This window comes from Saccoglossus kowalevskii, chromosome 21 (assembly GCF_978046115.1).
Source record: "Saccoglossus kowalevskii chromosome 21, keSacKowa6.1, whole genome shotgun sequence".
Lineage (NCBI taxonomy): Eukaryota > Metazoa > Hemichordata > Enteropneusta > Harrimaniidae > Saccoglossus > Saccoglossus kowalevskii.
The window spans coordinates 29510739-29531772 of record NC_140661.1 but is presented as its reverse complement, the minus strand read 5'-3'; the positions used below and the strand labels follow the sequence as shown (position 1 = coordinate 29531772).

The following is a 21034-nucleotide window of genomic DNA, read 5'->3' as shown; positions in this document are numbered from 1 at the left end:
CAGGTATGTATTGTGGGTGATATACGCCATATCTATTATGGCAGGTACGAGTTACACTTCTATTATAGGTGTTACACTACAACTAAACTCTTCTTAGACAACAATGTAAAAGTCTGAAAAAAGGCAATTTTACAACCAATGTTACAACTTATGGGTCTCGTATTCATCTAGGTTTGAAAATCAAATATTATTATTAAATTGTTGAATCTCCCTGAAGCTGATTCAGCCATTCAGTACTCGAAAAGTTGACACAACTGACTACCGTAATTTTAATTTCATTTTAATTAATATAAAATGCCATTCAACTCAAAGTCTTGATTATAGTGTGATATTTTATTTGTAAAGTAAAGTAAATAACTTTATTGATTTCGTATCATTATCGGGATCTTGACAATAATACAATAATTAGAACAATTAGAAAATTAAATCAATAAGTAAAACAAAAATAAAACAGTACAAGAATTTAAAATTGAATGGGGCAGCTGGTGCTTTTTCCCTGCAGTTAAAAAATAATTTTGCATAATCAGTGATTTCTTTGTTGCCGGTAGAGCTGAGAATTTTTATCATGATTTCTACCTCAGCTACACCAGCTGAGGATAAGTTATGTTCAGTTAACAGTTTAATTCTCTCCTCTTGGTACAGTTTTCATTTTAACAAAAAGTGTTTCTCGTTCCCTACTTCATCATGATCGCAGACTTTGCATTTTTTATGGTCAATGTTTTTGTTTTTGAAAATAAAAACTATGAACAATTAATAAGGAAAATATGTAATTTGCTATGCAGTTTCCAGAAAATTATTACAAGTCCCAGAAGTGCATACGAGTCGTCAAAACCTACAGTTTGGTGACAGAACCCAAATGAGAAGTCTGGAGTCACGGTGAATACTTCATCCCTCTAAATACGTCATTACTCTGCCAATGACATTGAACTTTGCTCTTCCATAAAGCAGCAGTTTCCATCTTCAAATAATCAAAATAAACTTGATACCCTGGCGAAGCATGTCTATTGTTTCACAACGACTGTCCCAGAGGATTTTCGTCTTCTCAATTTCTTAAGATAAACGTCCCAGGGTTGTTTTGTGTACTAGAAGGACATGTTTATTGGCAGCATTTCTTGTATTAATTGCACACAAAAAAAGAAGCAAATACTGTTACTGAAGCACAGAATTTGCATGAATTTTTCTCCCCGGCCATTCACGCAAACTGCAAACGAAGTCTTTTACCTCATCCATAGTTGTTGACACTTTGCAACCGCCTTGATGGATGTATTGTGACGTATTTTGACCCCGGATTCTGACCTTGCGTTCTGGCTACATGTAATGCCCTTTCATACCAGTTCAATTTCCTTTCATTATTACATCCAAATGTCATGATATTTAATAATTAGAATCAACCTTTATTTCACAGTCACTTTAGTTTTCACTTTTCTAAAATTAGTTTACTGATCAAAAGACTTTTCACTCCCATCATGCAATCTCTCATAGTACTTCCGCAGACACATTGGCGATCGCCAACATATCTACAAATAACCTCGGTCTCGGGAGCGGAGGAATAACATTTTCCCATAATGCCGTTCATGATAAGTTTCTGTCACAGACCTTCGTGCCAAACAGAATCTAAAGCTTTCTGAAAGTCAATAAAGCATGCATACATTTTTTTCCTTGACTAAAGTATTTTTAAGGAGTTGTTTTAGAGCAAATATGTGATCTGCTGTTCTAAACTTGGGTATAAAACCAATTTGTTCTTTAATAATTATATCTTTTTCTTTTAGGTGATTTGTATATAGTTTGTACTGGATACCCGAACCCCGTCAAACATTACACAAGTATCGATATCCCAATCAAAACAAATTGTTCTCCCTTGTTGGCTACTTTCCATCAACAATCCGAAACTTATGATTATATTCTAATGATGTTTACAGCTGAATTTACGATTAATGATACTACATAAATCTAATTCTTCTAATTTGAATTTGACACTAATAGCCAGTTTTATACTAGACTACATAACAAAAGAACTGATAACAGTAATGTCCCACTTTTTCCTACTCTACAGAGCACACGTTTCTATTTTCCAGCTCATGCGTTATGCCCGGGCTTATAATAATACATATGCAGGCATTTTAAAGAGACATTGTCTCCTTCGTCCAACTATTAAACTAAGGGATTATGTTCTATATTCATGTACATCAAGCCATGGCCCTAAAGAATTGGGTGTGATTAAATTACGTGACCGTGATCGAAATTATTAAGAGTCCCAAATCTATATATAAGTTAGCAAGATCGACCACAGTCGTAATCATATGTCCATGGTCGATATACAATCGAGCCAAATTGACCTCTTTATTCCTTAACATTCAACAATTCGTTTAAGCGGAATACGTTAATGCCATATGTGGAGCCGAATGTGCTATTCGAAACAACTCTTGTTTGTTTACTCCCGGGTCAAGTTATCAGTATACTGATTTGACCAATTTTTCAAACATATACGTATTTTGGTGTAGTGCGAATTTAGCTTAATCATTTACGGTTAAGTGTGTTATTTCCGTTTTCTTCCTCTTACACTTCCTTGAAGTACAAGCATGTCATCATGTCAAATTAGAAGGAATTGCATTACATGCCTATGTGATCTGATGGTAGTTTGCTTACTATATTATTAGGTGTAAAGGAATAATGACTTTGCAACTAAAGAATGTGATCTATTTGACATAATCGCTAAACACTTCTTCATGCTTGGGCTCTCATGTGCTCAGTTTGTGAATTGACACTCCAGATAAGAGGTACATTAAGTGTTTTGTTTTGGTTGCAGAAACCCTCTTGATGTATTGGATGCTATGTATTTTTAGTTCCATTGAGGGAGGTTTGTGACATAGCACACGTAATGGGTGGTTTCTAACATCATTGTTGTAAATCTAAGACACGGCCGTTTTCAGTGTGGTTCAATGAATTGATGCAATGTGTATAGTCTGTTATCGACACACTGCTGGACGTTTTTAAATTGATATTTCCCTCGCTTTCTAATTACACTACAACAATTTTTAGTATATGACTCATTAAACATATTTAACATGTGGGTGTTAGAAACTAGTTTATGGAGAATTATATCATATATTTTCCTAAACGTATTTCCCATTTCGCGTAACACTGCACGAGATGAACGCAATTTGTGTTAATGTTTACGTCCGGAGACGTCACATCACCCATTTTGTTTTCCTTCATGTTTACGTCCATTAACTTGTGTGACGTAAACAGGTGTAAGTTTGGTCGCTTTTTCGAGATTTTGTTAACGAACTTTTATGCAACTAATAACATAGTAGTCTATTGCTTACACCTATGTGAATTATTAGTAAAATATTACAGACGTTTACTAGATCCCCGACCGCAAAATAGGTCATTATTTATCGTTTGATTTCATGTGGCCCTAATTTAGATTATAAGTTGGAATTACTGCATAGTATGTTAGTACTGAATGAGTCGATATCAATAGTTCATTCCTCTTCCTACACCTATTTTCTTGTTAAAGATGAAATGTTATATTGTTTTTGTCAATGGAAATTATGTACAGTTTTTTGTATGTTTTCTGTTGTAATAAATTGCAACCACACCTTAGCGATGGCCAATCAAATTCTGATTGGTCACGTGATCATTTATTATCAACATTTCTAAATATTCCAATTTTAAAGTAGTGTAGGTGTAACAGTAAGTTATTTTGGTAACATGGTAAATATAAACTCGTAATAATAGACTGACACCGAATATGTCATTTTATTTCTTAGAAGTACGGGTATTTACAAGACTATTAAACTTAGCACTAATATACAACATATTGGAGAATACAGTTTGCACAATGTTTTACCTATTTGGGTAATTTTTCAATATATATTCACACATTGTTACGTGAATTTCATCCCTGTGCTCAAATAATTTAAATCTATTTTTATTAAGATCGGACAAATAGTTTTGAAAATATGACAAAAACTGCCTTTTAAGCATCGCATGTACTTTTAATACATGATGTCATACTGCTACCGATAGGTGGCGTCTGAAGCCCGTGCATATTGTGTCGTCAATTGTGCAATATCGCGTCACGGTGGTATACCCGACTGTGGAGATGGTTTATTTCCCCCTACTGTAAGTATGTTTGTATACTGTCAAACATATTTAATTCATACAATTGTATATAACCGTAATTTGTGCAGAAGAATTTTTTGCAAAAAGACAAGACAAACTTATAATAACGATAATGTATTGTATTGAAAATGTAATGCGTATACAATTTTGAACATAATAACCTGAATTATTTAGATGGAATACATTAAAGATAGAATTCTGACTAACTGTAATCAGTCAATCAATCAATCATCAATAATTACGTGAATATTAATGCGAATAATACCTCAATCAAACTCTTCAAAATTACTAAACTCATTTTTATAATTGAGATAACTTGTTGTCATAGTGATAACAAACTCAGTTTTCATAAACTATTTCGTGAGACAATTTTGGAATACTTATATGTATCATCGTGCTATAGGACCAATTGGTCGTATGATCAAGGACGTTTTGTCTCGAGACTTTGTCTTATATTTAAAATCTTTCTCGTAGTTTTCTGTTAAATTGCTGGACTTTATATACACGTAATGTTCTGTGTCCGATTCGTCGAGTCAGTAATTGTCTTAGAACTTGTATATATGACGTGATATCAAAGAGGAAAATCAGACCAGTTTCCTGTACTATGAATACAACCACTAAGGCTGGATTCGACTGCAATTTACGGGGTTCTGCCGCACAAGTTTAAACCATCGGGCAGTTTTTGGTAAACATGACATCATCTCCGGAACTTTACGCACAAAGTTGGCCGACAAAGTTGGCCCATTTCTAGGACATTGTTCTAGATATCGACCCATTTGGGCTGTACATCACGTATACCTTTGCTATTTAAGTAACGCCTGTGAACACACCTCACAAATAGGGAGATATTTCAGATAAACTGTACACTGTACTATCAGGTGGCGATGGTACCTCACTGTTATATGCCTCGGAATGAGGGTACTACCTAACGCAATAAATGGCCTGGTTAGACAGATGAATGTTTTCAAGGGAGCCAAAACCATAGAAAAAATATGAAGGTTGCTGGAAGACCAATTATGGTTAAATGTGTGTAGGATCCCATATGAATTCGAGTCCACTGGATGAGGCAGTTTCAATTGTTGTGTCGATGAAATAATGGTAGTTAGTGGTCACGTGATGATATTTTCATATCCACTTTTACATCCTTTCACCCTGACAAGGCAAACAACATAAAGCAATCCTACAATGTTCCACTTGTTAGTAAATGTAATCCGGGTCTGGCAATGAAGTTATCAAGTCATTGTAGAATAGCTGCAACATATATGTAAGTGTTCGTAATCAATGACTGTGTGTGAATTGAGATGTATACAACATAATCGGATCAGCTAATGGAAATATGGCTACCAAGGATTGCATATTACAAGCGATAATGCAACAATTCGAATGTTGATTGCTGACAACTTCCTTCCGTAGATGCTATTGTTGGGATTGGTGCATGATCTTTATTTGGACTACCGGTTGATGGTTGGTTGTGACCTGATTCGTTCAGGGGGGCCTCTTGGAGGGAGGCATATTATTGAAAGGTTCTGACTCCTGAGATTGGAGATCATTCCACAGCCTCAGCTACGTGATATACATAAATCATTCGAACTCTGCATCTTTACGGTTGGCCATATTGTTTTTTGACTGCACAGACTCTTGAGAATCCGGGATAACCTCAATCAGACTTTCCTTCTCCATGATAAGAGTTCGGCACAGCGAACAACTTCTCGATCAGATCAGTTCAGATTTAACTGACAATACTATGTACGCTAACTTCTATGCCTGAATACTAACCAGTGGCTTGTGTATTCTCAACCATGTACAATTGGTATACGGCCAAGACTTCGTAATAAAATTGCAATTATCAGATAGTATCGACATATGGTAACTGGTTCATAGTTCAATATTAAATAATAACGCCAGAAACGGGTTTGTCTATGATATATGAGTAAAGTTAAGTAGTTGTAGTTTTTGTTTGTTTGTTTGTTAAATTTATTTATAAAAACAGGATAGTTCCACAAGAACTCTCTTAATAATAGATCAAAATACATTATAAAATGTATCTGATACTGAAACATAAAAAAATCAATACTATACTTACACGAACACAACCTCACTTGTCATGTTGTCATACATTTGACATGATCACTATTTGATGTTTGGAGTGGTCATGGAGCTACGCTTAATGATGAATATGTGTGTAGCTTTGAGACCAAATAACGAAAAATAGAGTTCCCTGACAAAATATGGGAATATGTGTGATCATTTGCGCTACATGTATGAACATACGTCTAATACCATCGTGACGAGTGCATCGGGTAGAAATCAATGGTACGAACAAAGAATACAATATGCGTGTTAAGCACAAATCCAGGAAACATGTAGGTGTAACGAATCTTCATAATATGCTTGAGATCAATTCCAATTTTATGTAGCACCAGAAGCTAATATATTATGAAATATAAATAAATTGTAAGGTGTGAATTCAAAAGTAGACCTAAAATTATAAGATAAATTAAATCCAAATGTCATTATTGAACGTCAATAGTGGCAATAAAACTCGTTTACATCACAACCTGACCACCATTTTGAGACTCTTTGGCAATAAACTTGTCAGTGTATTATTTTTGCATCTGTAATATTGAGAATCGGGACTATGCGGGTAAGGTGGAATTAAACAGTGGGTCATAGTTTTGATGAAGACATTTATAGACGGCATACAATATTTGCCTCGCTGTATTGACCAAACAGCTAAGCCCAGATACAAACGTACGTACAATTACGGTCTAGAATGGAATGCCAAAATATCTTCTTCAATAGTAAAAGACTACTAGTATAGTGCGAGTCCAGTTTTTGTGATGAATGAGGCTCGAAATGTCAGGTATGATTGGACAATGTTTTATATGAGTCCAACAGCAAATATAGGTACAATAGTGAGTTTTACCACCTTCGCCCAGCCATGAATGCTTCCACTACTGATGACGTGGCAGGTGTTAATATGTAACACGCCTGTCCATATAACACTGAGTTGTTCAAGACCTACGCTTATGACGTAAGCTTCCACTACTGATGACGTGGCAGGTGTTAATATGTAATACGCCTGTCCATATAATACTGAGTTGTTCAAGACCTACGCTTATGACGTAAGCTTCCACTACTGATGACGTGGCAGGTGTTAATATGTAATACGCCTGTCCATATAATACTGAGTTGTTCAAGACCTACGCTTATGACGTAAGTTTCCACTACTAATGACGTGGCAGGTGTTAATATGTAATACGCCTGTCCATATAGTACTGAGTTGTTCAAGACCTACGCTTATGACGTAAGCTTCCACTACTGATGACGTGGCAGGTGTTAATATGTAATACGCCTGTCCATATAACACTGAGTTGTTCAAGACTACGCTTATGACGTAAGCTTCCACTACTGATGACGTGGCAGGTGTTAATATGTAATACGCCTGTCCATATAATACTGAGTTGTTCAAGACCTACGCTTATGACGTAAGCTTCCACTACTGATGACGTGGCAGGTGTTAATATGTAATACGCCTGTCCATATAATACTGAGTTGTTCAAGACCTACGCTTATGACGTAAGCTTCCACTACTGATGACGTGGCAGGTGTTAATATGTAATACGCCTGTCCATATAACACTGAGTTGTTCAAGACTACGCTTATGACGTAAGCTTCCACTACTGATGACGTGGCAGGTGTTAATATGTAATACGCCTGTCCATATAATACTGAGTTGTTCAAGACCTACGCTTATGACGTAAGCTTCCACTACTGATGACGTGGCAGGTGTTAATATGTAATACGCCTGTCCATATAATACTGAGTTGTTCAAGACCTACGCTTATGACGTAAGTTTCCACTACTAATGACGTGGCAGGTGTTAATATGTAATACGCCTGTCCATATAGTACTGAGTTGTTCAAGACCTACGCTTATGACGTAAGCTTCCACTACTGATGACGTGGCAGGTGTTAATATGTAATACGCCTGTCCATATAACACTGAGTTGTTCAAGACCTACGCTTATGACGTAAGCTTCCACTACTGATGACGTGGCAGGTGTTAATATGTAATACGCCTGTCCATATAACACTTAGTTGTTCAAGACCTACAGTTATGACGTAAATGACATGATATGATTGATAAACTAGACATGTGTGTAACCAATGTGTTAGTGTATGGTCGGTGCCATCACTGTCATCTTAGCAGTTCCTTAGCTGTTCCAAGGGAGTTGGATTACCGATACTAAGATGCTCATAGCTGCCAGGGCTGTTCGACTGCTAACTGACAATTACGTGATATATGTTACACGACAGTTACATGACAGTTAGACAATCCTACTACCCTATTTGTTTTTATAAAATAAATTTCAGAAATATCGAAAGAGGATTTTTTTCATTTTTTGGTGTAATTCCAGCAATCAATGGTGGGGAGTCGAGATTTGCATGCTTAATGGAATAGACATTTAAAGCTGAACCCCAATGACTGGTTGATGTTAATGAAAGCTGTAGAACAGCTATTATGATAACCACTCAGTTCTTAGCTTTCTATGTACCTTACTTAACTGTCTTAGCATGCAATATTAATTTATACTTTTCTACAGGACTGCGTGTTCAGTGAGTGTGTTCGTATTTGCTCAGTATATGGCATATAATATACATCATAATTTAAGGACACCAGACGACGTGACCATAGCACAAGATATGAATGTGATAAATTAATGTTTGTAAGTTCTATGTAGTAGAACTGTTTATCTACTGTATTAAAGCATGGAGCTAAAAAAAGAAGGAGATCGAACAGATTGTAATCCTACTTGAGTCCTTTGTTTTAAGCTGTTTATTGTTCGCGTTTGCCTTTCATCTCCGTGATCGCGGCCGGCGTTAAACAATGAATAATTAATGAGCGTCCTCCTCGCATCAGTGACCTGAACTTTGAGAGCTGCGCAGTTGGTGCCGAAGTTCACCAAACATGCGCGATTTTCAATTTTAAGTTTTTCAGCAACCATGTTGGATGGTGACGTTCGAATCATGGAAATCGCAAATTTTAGCTCCATGATTAAAGTCACCAAGTAAATACATATAAGCATCGGTACCAGTGACAACTGTTAATTTATTTTTCAAAATTGATAGGAAACTATCTTTCTTGCAATTAGGTGGTGTATATAAAATAGATTATTGGGTCGGCGATGACTCTGTAGTAAACTTTTTCGCTATTATTTCCTCTTCAACAATTTTAAATATTCAAAAGCAGAAAATATCCTAGTTGTTTTGGTGCAAATATTTATGCTATCCCACTTTTTGTAAGGTCTTCATGTGTTTGGTAACATGAAAGAATAATACTGTTATTCATCTTGAGTAATGAAGCAAGAAAAAAAAGATTGAACCGTTGTGTCAACATGTCTGGCGTTTTGTACTAGATCGAGTATTAACCGTTAATGAGGCTTGGCCTATTCTACGTTTTTGCAGGTCAATGCTCTGATCCGGGTGTCCCTGATGATGGTTACGTCATATCGCCCGTCAGTCCCATATTTCCAATGGAAAGTGGTAATTTTCTGCAATTTGAGTGTGATGTTGGATATACATTGTATACATTTGACGTCATAACATGTGACGGGGTAATATGGGACAATCACCTACCTCTATGTACAAGTAAGTTACCTTGTCACTATTTATTCGTATGTTCATTTCGTAATTTTATTTAACAGTAAACTATTGATGTTCAATGATCGTTCGTAGAAGAATATATGTCTAAACTGAAACAAATTAGAAACTATTTACAAAATTAACAACTTTATAGTAATATTAATTCGCGACAACTGTACACGGTGAACAATGGTATCTGGACGAATTTCATCAATAAAAGCTGCATGTTATTCACGCGATGCTAAGAACAATTTTACTACAATGTTGTTTTTAGAATATTACCACAGGTTAGTTGTTTTATATTGTTGTCGGCAGATTTGACCAACGTTGGTTTAGGGAGAACGACTACAAATCAAAGCAGTTACCTCTACTCGGGCGCAACAGCAAACAGTGCCTTAGACGGAAACTACGATTCCAACACCCAAAGTCTGGAGGAAACCTCCCCGTGGTGGTATGTGGATTTGGAAGATTCATATGGTGTAAGGAAGGTGTTGATTGGATTCAAATCTCTCAATTGGATATGTGAGTTTCATTTAACAATATATTATCCTGTGACGCGTTAGGATTTGTCAAATGGTGTACTGTTGCCTACAACAGAAACATACATCTTATTTCTCACTTTCTAAAATAAGACCTATATTGCGTAAATATCTAAATTGATATGAGCTACTGCCGAACTCAATATTTCTGTGTATAGTATGTTCTGTTCTCATGATAATATTTTCATCATTTTCGTTTTATTTGTTGTAAATAAACCCAGCATGACCTTTTCAGCTGTCTTCCGATGGGAGCAAAATATTTGTTTAGAATAGAATATCCAATCATTATTGATTGTTTTAGTAAAAACTGCCCAAGTGACCAGATACCGAAAATTATTAGAGGACTGTCAATATGACGCATAAACCCATAACCACAATTACCAGCCAAAAACATTGGCAGGTGCTCGGGGTTTTACTCTATTCCCCATGCCACGTGTGTAACAAACAGATGTCACGCGGTTAAAACTGTGATTCATTTTTTTATTATACAGCAAAAATCAGCGCAGTACCACAATTGCGTAATTACACAGTTTGTATTTTTAATTGAATGAACAGAAATAATGTCAAGATGTAACAAACACTGATTAAAGAAAGTAAGAGACAGTGTAGGGATGTTTAAAACAAACAATTCGATAAATCAGTAAATCACCAAACGAAACAAAATTTAACATGTTGCTCTATGTGTTGCATCAATGTATACATTAGCTTATAAGGGAGTTTTAGCTCTGAGGGTCTCTAAAACTATATGCCCACCGCTGTTGTGGTGTACATTTGTATTATTATACCGAATAAATCTATTAAAAACAGAAATTGTGGCACTCAATCATGAAAAACTTAAGTTCACGCTTGTAGATCTGAATGCGTGTATGAACACAAATATACAAGTTGAAGGAGTTCAAGAGCAGTGATTGAATTCTATTAAGTTTTATCATGGACGCCTTTTTACTTTTTACTTTCATGGTAGTTTTGATGAACTCAATTTCAACAGCTTCAGCCTGACGAAGAATTGATTTTTGCAACAACATCCAGCGCCATCCTGTGCGCAGCTATATGCTACATTGCGTTCCGATTCGCATTACGTGTAGAACACTGAAACGAGCTGCACATGGAGCTGCACACTGCTTGAGTGTAGTTTAAATACACTGTACATAATATGTCAATATACTGTCAAAACACACAAAATAAGTAACAAAACAAAACGATGCCGTCACACGGCAAAGCCCACGACTCTCGGATTATTTAGGTTGACGAACTACGCAATCGCAGATTAAATGTCTCAAAGCGCGTAGCTGAGCGCGCTGGCGTACGCACGAGAAGCTTGACTAAAAATCACGCGAAATTGCTACAAAATCCTATTTTTTTTCTTTCCAATAAGATAGTCAAATAGTGAACGTGACCCAGTTCACGAACATTGCCGCGTATCGTGCTTCCCTGACAAGTTATCAGCGTAAATCAGGTAAATTGAGGAGGATGGTACTCGGATGGTACAATTATGGCAAGACAATGTTAACCTCTAATACGGTAATCTGATTGGCTGTCATGGTCATGAGGTATAATAGTGGGTAATGAACTCAGTGGCGGCACAGGGGGCAGAGGGGCCGTCGCCCTCTGGAAAAATGTTGGGGGCGTCGCCTCTCCAAAATCAAGCTTGAATCCTTTGTGTCAGCAAAATTTGCCCCTCAAATGCAGGAAATAGAGTTCAGAAGGTCTGTATTTCAAAATTGTTGAGGGGAACCATGCCCTGGACGCCCCAATAAGGTCGCGCCTTCGGCGCCAGGTTGGTGATCAGACCCCCCCCCCCCCCCTCCATGCAAAATTTCGTGTCGCAACGTCTGGAACTGCAATATTGTAATATTGAACTAATAGAATGCGTTTAAACATCTTTACTACAATCTTACAGTATGTGCATGTGCTTCGCACCCGTGACTTTAAAAACATGTAAAGAACCCGGGCGTGTCATTTTATAACCTTCACTTAGGATCGACTCGTGTATCGTCTACTTGGCCATCTGTCCAAGGAATCCACGTGATTTACACTCACAACCATTCTCACGAGTTCATTCCTGCGGTGAATTGTTTTTTTTGAGAAAAACTGTCAAATAACACACACAAAATGATAATGTAGGAACATATTCCATAAGTGAAAAATAATACTTATTCTGAACATTTGTGTAAAAGAAGTTCGTCATTATGAACCGGAGATTATATATTTTGAAACAAATCTTCACAAAAACAAAACATATCCAACAGAGCAGTTCAAAATAAAAATTGTAATTGGACTTGGTCAAAACTATCCCACAGTACTCTAGGAATTGTGATATTGGTCTATGAGAGTGAGCAATTATTCTATTGACATACCTGCAAATAGTTCAGTTTTGTGTATTCATCAAACAACGTCACATGTTACTTGCTACGGTGACGTAATTACAGTTATTGTACACGTGTACAATCCTGTTTGGTATGTTTCATATACTAATACCTGTTTACAATACTGTTGGTAGGTCGAATTAATGACGATGCTCTCATTCTCAGATATAAAACAAGTTGGTTTGGTCGTTAGGATTGGGCCAAATGAAGATTTCACCACAAACACGCAATGTGGGCCAACCATAAACGATAGTATGATTGCTGGTAGAAACAACAACCCTATAGTGCTTGATTGTGATGGGCTTGTTACTGGTCGTTACGTGAGTGTGTCGTTGGAGGGAATAACTAACAAACTATTTCTTGCAGAAGTTGAAATTTTGGGAACAGGTAAGTGAAAACTGTTTTGGACATTTTTAGATATTTTGTCCACAATTCTTTGTTTAATTTTTAACTAAATGGACATATTTTCTTTCATTTAATGATTTGAACGAAATTATTGAAGAAATATGAAGTGAAGTCAGTTCATTTTTGTGAAAGATGACAGTTTATTGCGACGCTCATAGGGTTAAACATTGTAGACATTTATTGTTGCTGCTTTAATTTGATCGTAATTAATAATAAATACATAAATAAATTACAGGTGTATGTGAATCGGATCCCGGCATTCCCGTTAACTCTGCTCGTGGCAACTCAGTGTTTCCTGTTTTGGTGGGAGGTCCGCCTTTGGTATACACATGCAATATGGGCTATACTATGTATGGAAGGGCTGTAGTTGAGTGTATCGCTGCTTCCAAGTGGACATTCTTGCCTATTTGTACAGGTAATGGTTACGCGTGGCATATCGCTTAGCAACGACTTGATCATGTGTCGGTAGATACGCCATGTTTACTGTATAGCAGTAAAACGCATTTACAATTGTTGCTCTCTCTTTATTTATATATGCGTATCTTGTAGGGCATATCGCAGTAATGATATGCATGTATTTTAGAGCATATCGCGGTGATGATATGCATATTTTAAAGGAGATATCGCAGTTATACTATGCGTATTTGATAGAGGATATCGCAGTGAACCTATGTGTATTTGATAGAGGGTATCGCAGGGAACCTATGTGTATTTGATAGAGCATATCGCAGTTATACTATGCGTATTTGATAGGGGATATCGCAGTGAACCTATGTGTATTTGATAGATCATATCGCAGTTATACTATGCGTATTTGATAGGGAATATCGCAGTGAACCTATGTGTATTTGGCAAGGCATATCGCAATGACATTATGTGTATTTGATATGGCATACCACAGTGATGCTATGCGTATTTGGTAAGTCATATCGCAGTGATACTCTGCGCATTTAATAGCGAATATCGCAGTGAACCTATGTGTATTTGGTATGGCATATCGCAGTGATACTATGCGTAATTGATATGGGATATCGCAATGAGCCTATGTGTATTTGGCAAGGCATATCGCAGTGATACCATGTGTATTTGATATGGCATATCACAGTGATGCTATGCGTATTTGGTAAGCCATATCGCAGTGATACTCCGCACATTTAATAGGGGATATCGCAGTGAACCTATGTATATTTGATATGGCATATCGCAGTGAACCTATGTGTATTTGGTATGGCATATCGCAGTGATACTATGTGTAATTGATAGGGGATATCGCAGTGAACCTATGTATATTTGGTATGGCATATCGCAGTTATACTATGCGTAATTGATAGGGGATATCGCAATGAGCCTATGTGTATTTGGCAAGGCATATCGCAGTGACACCATGTGTATTTGATATGGCATATCACAGTGATGCTATGCGTATTTGGTAAGCCATATCGCAGTGATAATATGCGCATTTAATAGGGGATATCGCAATGAACCTATGTATATGTATGGTATGGCATATCGCAGTGAACCTATGTATATTTGGTATGGCATATCGCAGTGATACTATGCGTAATTGATAGGGGATATCGCAGTGAACATATGTGTATTTGGCAAGACATATCGCAGTGATACTATGCGTAATTGATAGGGGATATTGCAGTGAACATATGTGTATTTGGTATGGCATATCGCAGTGATACTATGCGTAATTGTAGGGGATATCGCAGTGAAACTATGTGTATTTGGCAAGACATATCGCAGTGATACTATGCGTAATTGTAGGGGATATCGCAGTGAACATATGTGTATTTGGCAAGGCATGTCGCAGTGATACTATGCGTAATTGATAGGGGATATCGCAGTGAACCTATGTGTATTTGGCAAGGCATGTCGCAGTGATACTATGCGTAATTGTAGGGGATATCGCAGTGAACATATGTGTATTTGGCAAGGCATATCGCAGTGATACTATGCGTAATTGATAGGGGATATTGCAGTGAACATATGTGTATTTGGTATGGCATATCGCAGTGATACTATGCGTAATTGTAGGGGATATCGCAGTGAAACTATGTGTATTTGGCAAGACATATCGCAGTGATACTATGCGTAATTGTAGGGGATATCGCAGTGAACATATGTGTATTTGGCAAGGCATATCGCAGTGATACTATGCGTAATTGATAGGGGATATCGCAGTGAACCTATGTGTATTTGGCAAGGCATGTCGCAGTGACACCATGTGTGTTTGATATGGCATATCACAGTGAACCTATGTGTATTTGGTGAGCCATATCGCAGTGATACTCTGCGCATTTAATAGGGGATATCGCAGTGAACCTATGTGTATTTGGTATGGCATATCGCAGTGATACTATGCGTAATTGATAGGGGATATCGCAGTGAACCTATGTGTATTTGGCAAGGCATATCGCAGTGACACCATGTGTATTTGATATGGCATATCACAGTGATGCTATGCGTATTTGGTATGGCATATCGCAGTGATACTATGCGCATTTAATAGGGGATATCGCAATGAACCTATGTATATTTGGTATGGCATATCGCAGTGAACCTATGTGTATTTGGTATGGCATATCGCAGTTATACTATGCGTAATTGATAGGGGATATCACAGTGAACCTATGTGTATTTGGCAAGGCATATCGCAGTGACACCATGTGTGTTTGATAGGGGATATCGCAGTGAACCTACGTGTATTTGACAAGGCATGTCGCAGTGACACTATGTGTGTTTGATATTGCATATCACAGTGATGCTATGCGTATCTTGTAGGGCATATAATGCTAATGATAATTTAAATTCCCCCATTTAAAAAAAATGGTTGAATGCTATCTAGCAAAACCTCTTACCTAATATTGTTGTACATTGTCTTGTACATTGTCTTTTGCATAAACTTTCTTGGTGACCTCGTATCTTTATTTCATGTCTGTACATTCTTGGATCATATCATTTTCATCATTTATTGTTTCTTAGAATAGCATTATCATCTTTATTATTATCATGTATTTGTATTTTTGAGTAGTATTCAAATAATGGTGTTTATTCAATCAGGAAAGGGTAGTACCATTGGCCTCCCTCTGTTCGTAACTTTACAGATATGGCCAACATCGCCCTCAACAGAGCTACAGAGATGAGCTCGACAGATGCTGCAAACAAAGGGAGTGAAAAAGCTGTTGATGGTAACTTTAATACTTACTTTCAAACGACGAAGGAACAGAACCCATGGTGGATGGTCGATTTGGGAGATATATACGAAGTGTATGATATTCATGTAAAAAACAGAGACAGGTTCTGTAAGTTACCGTCATTTGAATATGTGTATATTCTGAATAATTCTGACGCGGCGTTATTGTTGAACCGTACCAGTCAGGACGGGCAACTTGTAGATAGATTGGACATGAATAATATGACTGACCCTCAATCATTCAGACAGCAAATTGCATACACCTTCTGTAGAAGCGAGAATATACTTTATTCACAATCACGCACTCATTAATCAATCAATCAATAAATCGTTGTTACTAGTTAGTTCGGTTCTTCGTGTGTTTTTTTTTTTTTGTTTTTTTTTTGTTTTTTCAGTTACGACAAAAGATCATCAACATCAGACGCAACGCATCAAGTTAAACTGACGAGGATATACACAATAGTGTAAACACAAAGCAGATGATAGTATAACTGATCTATAACCCAAATAAGCGTCCACACCCGATAATGTTCACTCAATGCCGGAAATCTTGATATTATATTTTGCGAGTAATGACGTATTTCTCTCTCCAGTGCTCAGATGGAACAGTCTTGTTGTTCGTGTTGGCATGGATAATGACGCGTTCACTAATCCTACTTGTGGAATCCAGATTGAAGAAGAACTGAAATATCTACAAGAAGCATCAATGACTTGTGTTCCTCCGAGAAAAGCTCGGTACGTCAGCGCCCATCTACAAATTAAAGCTAATTTACACCTGGTTGAAGTCATGGTCTTCGGAGTCGGTAGGTATTACTAGTATGCGATATACACCATTCATGTAAATCGCGCCCTCTGGTGATGGAACGCTTCTGTGACGTAAAAGCGATGTATAAGGTGATGTGTTAAAATCGACAGCTGTATTTAGTTGTGTAGTCGTTTGTACCGAGAATATAACAACATATCTCAAAAACATATTTTTTAATGATGGGCAACTACAGATTCAAACGATACTGCCGATTTGAACGGCCGTCGTGTGACCTATTTACGTCACAGGCGCGCTTCAGTTATTGGAAAGGTGTAATGAATAACATCACTGAGAATTACGTTATTTCTTTAATTATCCACGCAGTGATGCCATTGGCAGTGTCCTCGTGATGGCTTTTTCATTGTATTTAGATTCAGAGTTAAACCCTATACCTAATGTGAACATGCTTTTAGTGTCACGTGATAATTTCATATCTTTGACCTTTACGTATATTGTCAATTTGTACGTATTCCATGTACTGTTCAACGCTGTATAGTAACATCATAGAATAGAATAGAATAGAATAGAATAGAATAGAATGCAATAGAATAGTGCTTTATTGACACCGTAAAGAAAATATTACCTTTTCTTTTTTAGTTATGTACATCAATGAATTTGAAAAATTGAAATGAAAAATCTATATTTTTAGAAAGCGTTCATTGAACAATATATATATGCTATTTAATGGTTAGTGTGCCCCGGCGTGTTCCTCAGCATCACTAAATACTGCCTACTAGCCTGGCTCGGCGCATCAGGGTTGTGAATATAGCGTCCAGTTGGACGTGACGTAAAACTGTCCCATGTTCTGTTCCTGTTCACGGTAAAAACGGAGACAGTTGCGACAATAATGTCAGCATCATGACAGACTCTGTTAAACACTACAGGGGATTCTAGCCATCCAATGACCCAGTCCAGAGTATTGCCATTAGATAGTCGCTTTTGTGAGATAGTCGCGTTGCACACGTGTTAGAAATATAAATTGATATTATTTCATACTCAATGCAAGGCAAATTTCATGTATAAATATCAAATTAAATATACAGACCCGCCAGAAAGTATTTACGCACCACACTACACGCAGTTACCACCTATATCATGCTCTTGTACAGTTCTGAACTAATATACCATATTTGTTTTATTGCTTCAGCCACGCACACTACCACTTCGTTTGTTCAAACCACATTCTATGATTGGACATCTACTGTCAAACCTTACGGTACAACAATGACCAGAGTGGACGCAACAACAGATGTACGAGTTTCTACTACCGCATCGCACAGCGTATTTACTACCACAATGGCGGATGTAAATGACATACCTGTATACACTGTGACGCATCATCGCCAAGAACCGAAAGTGACGAAACCTCTCCAAGATCCGGAAGTGACGAATAATACTCCGTCGTCTATTGCGCAGTCTGATTGGTCGCCGAATTTGCTGTCGTTAATTGCTATATTTGTCCTGGCACCAATTTGTATATTGGTTGGTCTATATATAGCGAAAAGGAAATTTGTAAAAAGGGGTTGTAAAAAAATAAAACCCACCGACAATAATGTAAATGTGCTCACCAAAACTAAGGTTAAGTGTCAGTCGTCAGCGATATAATTTACATAAAATGCATAATGCTGTTTTCGTAAAATAAGGCGGGGGAGATTCTATTGTGATTTTATTCACAGTAACTTAATTTATGTTGATGTATTACTGTATATTTAGTGTAAATTATAGACATATAATATTATAATAACCTTTTATTACAAAAAATAACTAAATACCATATCAAATGAAATGACAATAATTAATGGAATCAAAACAATAGAACTTGAACGAGTTAAAAGTATATATCATTTCTGTACAATCTGTGAAATTTTGGTAACAGATGTACATCTGAACAACATTTTCAAAATCTTATTATCATTATTCTGAAGTCTCACATAAAATCTGTAAATTTAGTTACGTTCGAGATACATCATTATTTACATACATACCACGGTCTCTCGCAAATACGAAATGAGTAAGTCAGTACTCAATACATAATTACACAGATTTGTGCGAAATAAAAGTAATTCCACGTCGAAAGAACAGTTTGAGAATTTGCGAACAAGTACATTAATATTGGCACATAAAGAAGACATCTGACTATAATTTCATCTTTCAAACTGTCTTCCAACACATAACCAAGATAAGTATATTTCGATAACACTTTTGAGACATTTACCACCTAAACATACTGATGGTATTTTATTGAAAGTGAGGTGCGATTTACCAGATTGTTTGTTGTTATACAAAATGTCGTTATCTATTCCGTACACCTCTAATACTGATACCATGATACAAGGCCAGCAATAGACGGGCATAAGGTGGTTAACTTCCCGAGAAATATGTTCAAATTATCTTAAATATTAAATAGCAGGGTGAATACTTTCCTTACTTGGGCAGTGTGTCCAAACAATTATTTGTTTGTTTGTGGTTGAAGGTTATTACATTAGGGTTTTATTACATGCTTGTGGATTATTAATTTATTCTTGATGTTACATTTCATTTGTGCCTCACTACCAAACTTGAGCTGGAAGTGCCTCGTATGTTCATATTAATCGTAATATTGTAATTATATTTTCGTGATGTGAACAAATAAACTGAGTTAGTATAATAAATATGAGAACAATAAATATGAGGATATTACGAGGATACCTCAAAGTATGCACGAAGGCAGTACAGCGGGAGTATCGACCGACGCGATGTGACAGCGTACTCTCTGAGTGCATACTTTGAGGTATCGTCGTAATAACCGTATTATTGTACATGTTTTTTTATTATTATTATTATCCGAGGATGCTTACGCGCGTAATTATTCCATATTTGGAATTCGTATTTCCTTATTTGGAAGGATAAACATACCCCGTAAAATACCACAAAATTACCGCATGCTGCAATTTATGGCGTTACGATGACAGATGTATAATAATAAGCATTAATTTCAAATGATTGTCAGACAATTAATTGTACATTTAATCTACATAAAATGTCTCAATCCAAACAAACATGACGACAAATTGATTAGTGTGATAATTACTATTATCAGACAATTAAAAGTACTAAAACTCGGGTCGGGAGCACACAAATCTAAAGTTACAAGTAACTTATCCTTCCTCTACCGCCTTGTATGTACCATTTATATGGCAAAACATCGTTATCTTATGTACATAAGCTTTCAATTTCTTTGTGGAAATATAAATCTCTCCTAAAATCTCATTGGTTGTTCTTTATGTCATGATAAAATATTCATGAGATTCCATCCATAAATTTCTTTGGTTATAGCACTTCTCTACCAAAAAACTGAGATTTCATGAGAATCTTTTCATAATTTTACGAGTCTCATTCCCGAAATTATTTTTTCCATGGCAACAATATTGATTCTTATGTTCAGCCAAACGCCTCCTGACTATTTGAGTTATCAAAAAAATCATTCAAAATGGCTGTTTCCATAGCAATCAGATTCACATCTTTACTACGAATTATTGAATTTGTTAAGGCAACATCTCGTATGAGAATTCTTGTGTAACTTTTTCAAGTTTCTAACACTTTGGCTCAAAACAGACTTTTGGCATTTTGTTGTCTAATTCAATATATATATATATATATATATATATATATATATATATATATATATATATATATATATATATATATATATATATATATATATATATATATATATATATATATATATATATATATGTATATATATATATATATATATATGCCACAAATGAGCCTGACATTTTACGAATAATTGAAAGAAACAGTGAACTTGGTTACTGATATGTTGGTACAAACATAAACAAAGGGCAAAATATTAAAGACAAACACTTCTCAAAGGCAAAAATACAAAAACTCATAGTACAATACAATGTCAGAACGGTACTTCATATATATATATATTTATT

At 36.3% G+C, this 21034-nt stretch overlaps 1 protein-coding gene and 1 non-coding gene across 2 annotated transcripts; one reads left to right on the top strand and one right to left on the bottom strand.

The window, feature by feature from the left end:
* Positions 1-6984: 6984 nt before the first annotated feature.
* On the top strand, positions 6985-19741 carry LOC146729846 (uncharacterized). The gene is made up of 8 exons (XM_085495121.1): positions 6985-6991; positions 9597-9779; positions 10089-10295; positions 12844-13065; positions 13319-13498; positions 16197-16394; positions 16879-17088; positions 18238-19741. The coding sequence occupies exons 1-8, from the start codon at positions 6985-6987 to the stop codon at positions 18693-18695; spliced, it is 1665 nt and encodes a 554-aa protein (XP_085351247.1). The 3' UTR covers positions 18696-19741.
* Positions 9131-9213, bottom strand: Mir4845 (microRNA mir-4845). The gene has a single exon (NR_038811.1). It is a non-coding gene; the product is annotated as a microRNA mir-4845 (primary transcript).
* Positions 19742-21034: the final 1293 nt, after the last annotated feature.

What these genes read in the sequence shown, in the direction of transcription:
- LOC146729846 (XM_085495121.1), top strand. An exon ending in TCACCTACCTCTATGTACAA is followed by an intron (nt 9,780 to 10,088) that starts GTAAGTTACCTT and finishes TGTTGTCGGCAG; the next exon opens with ATTTGACCAACGTTGGTTTA. An exon ending in ATTCTTGCCTATTTGTACAG is followed by an intron (nt 13,499 to 16,196) that starts GTAATGGTTACG and finishes GTAACTTTACAG; the next exon opens with ATATGGCCAACATCGCCCTC.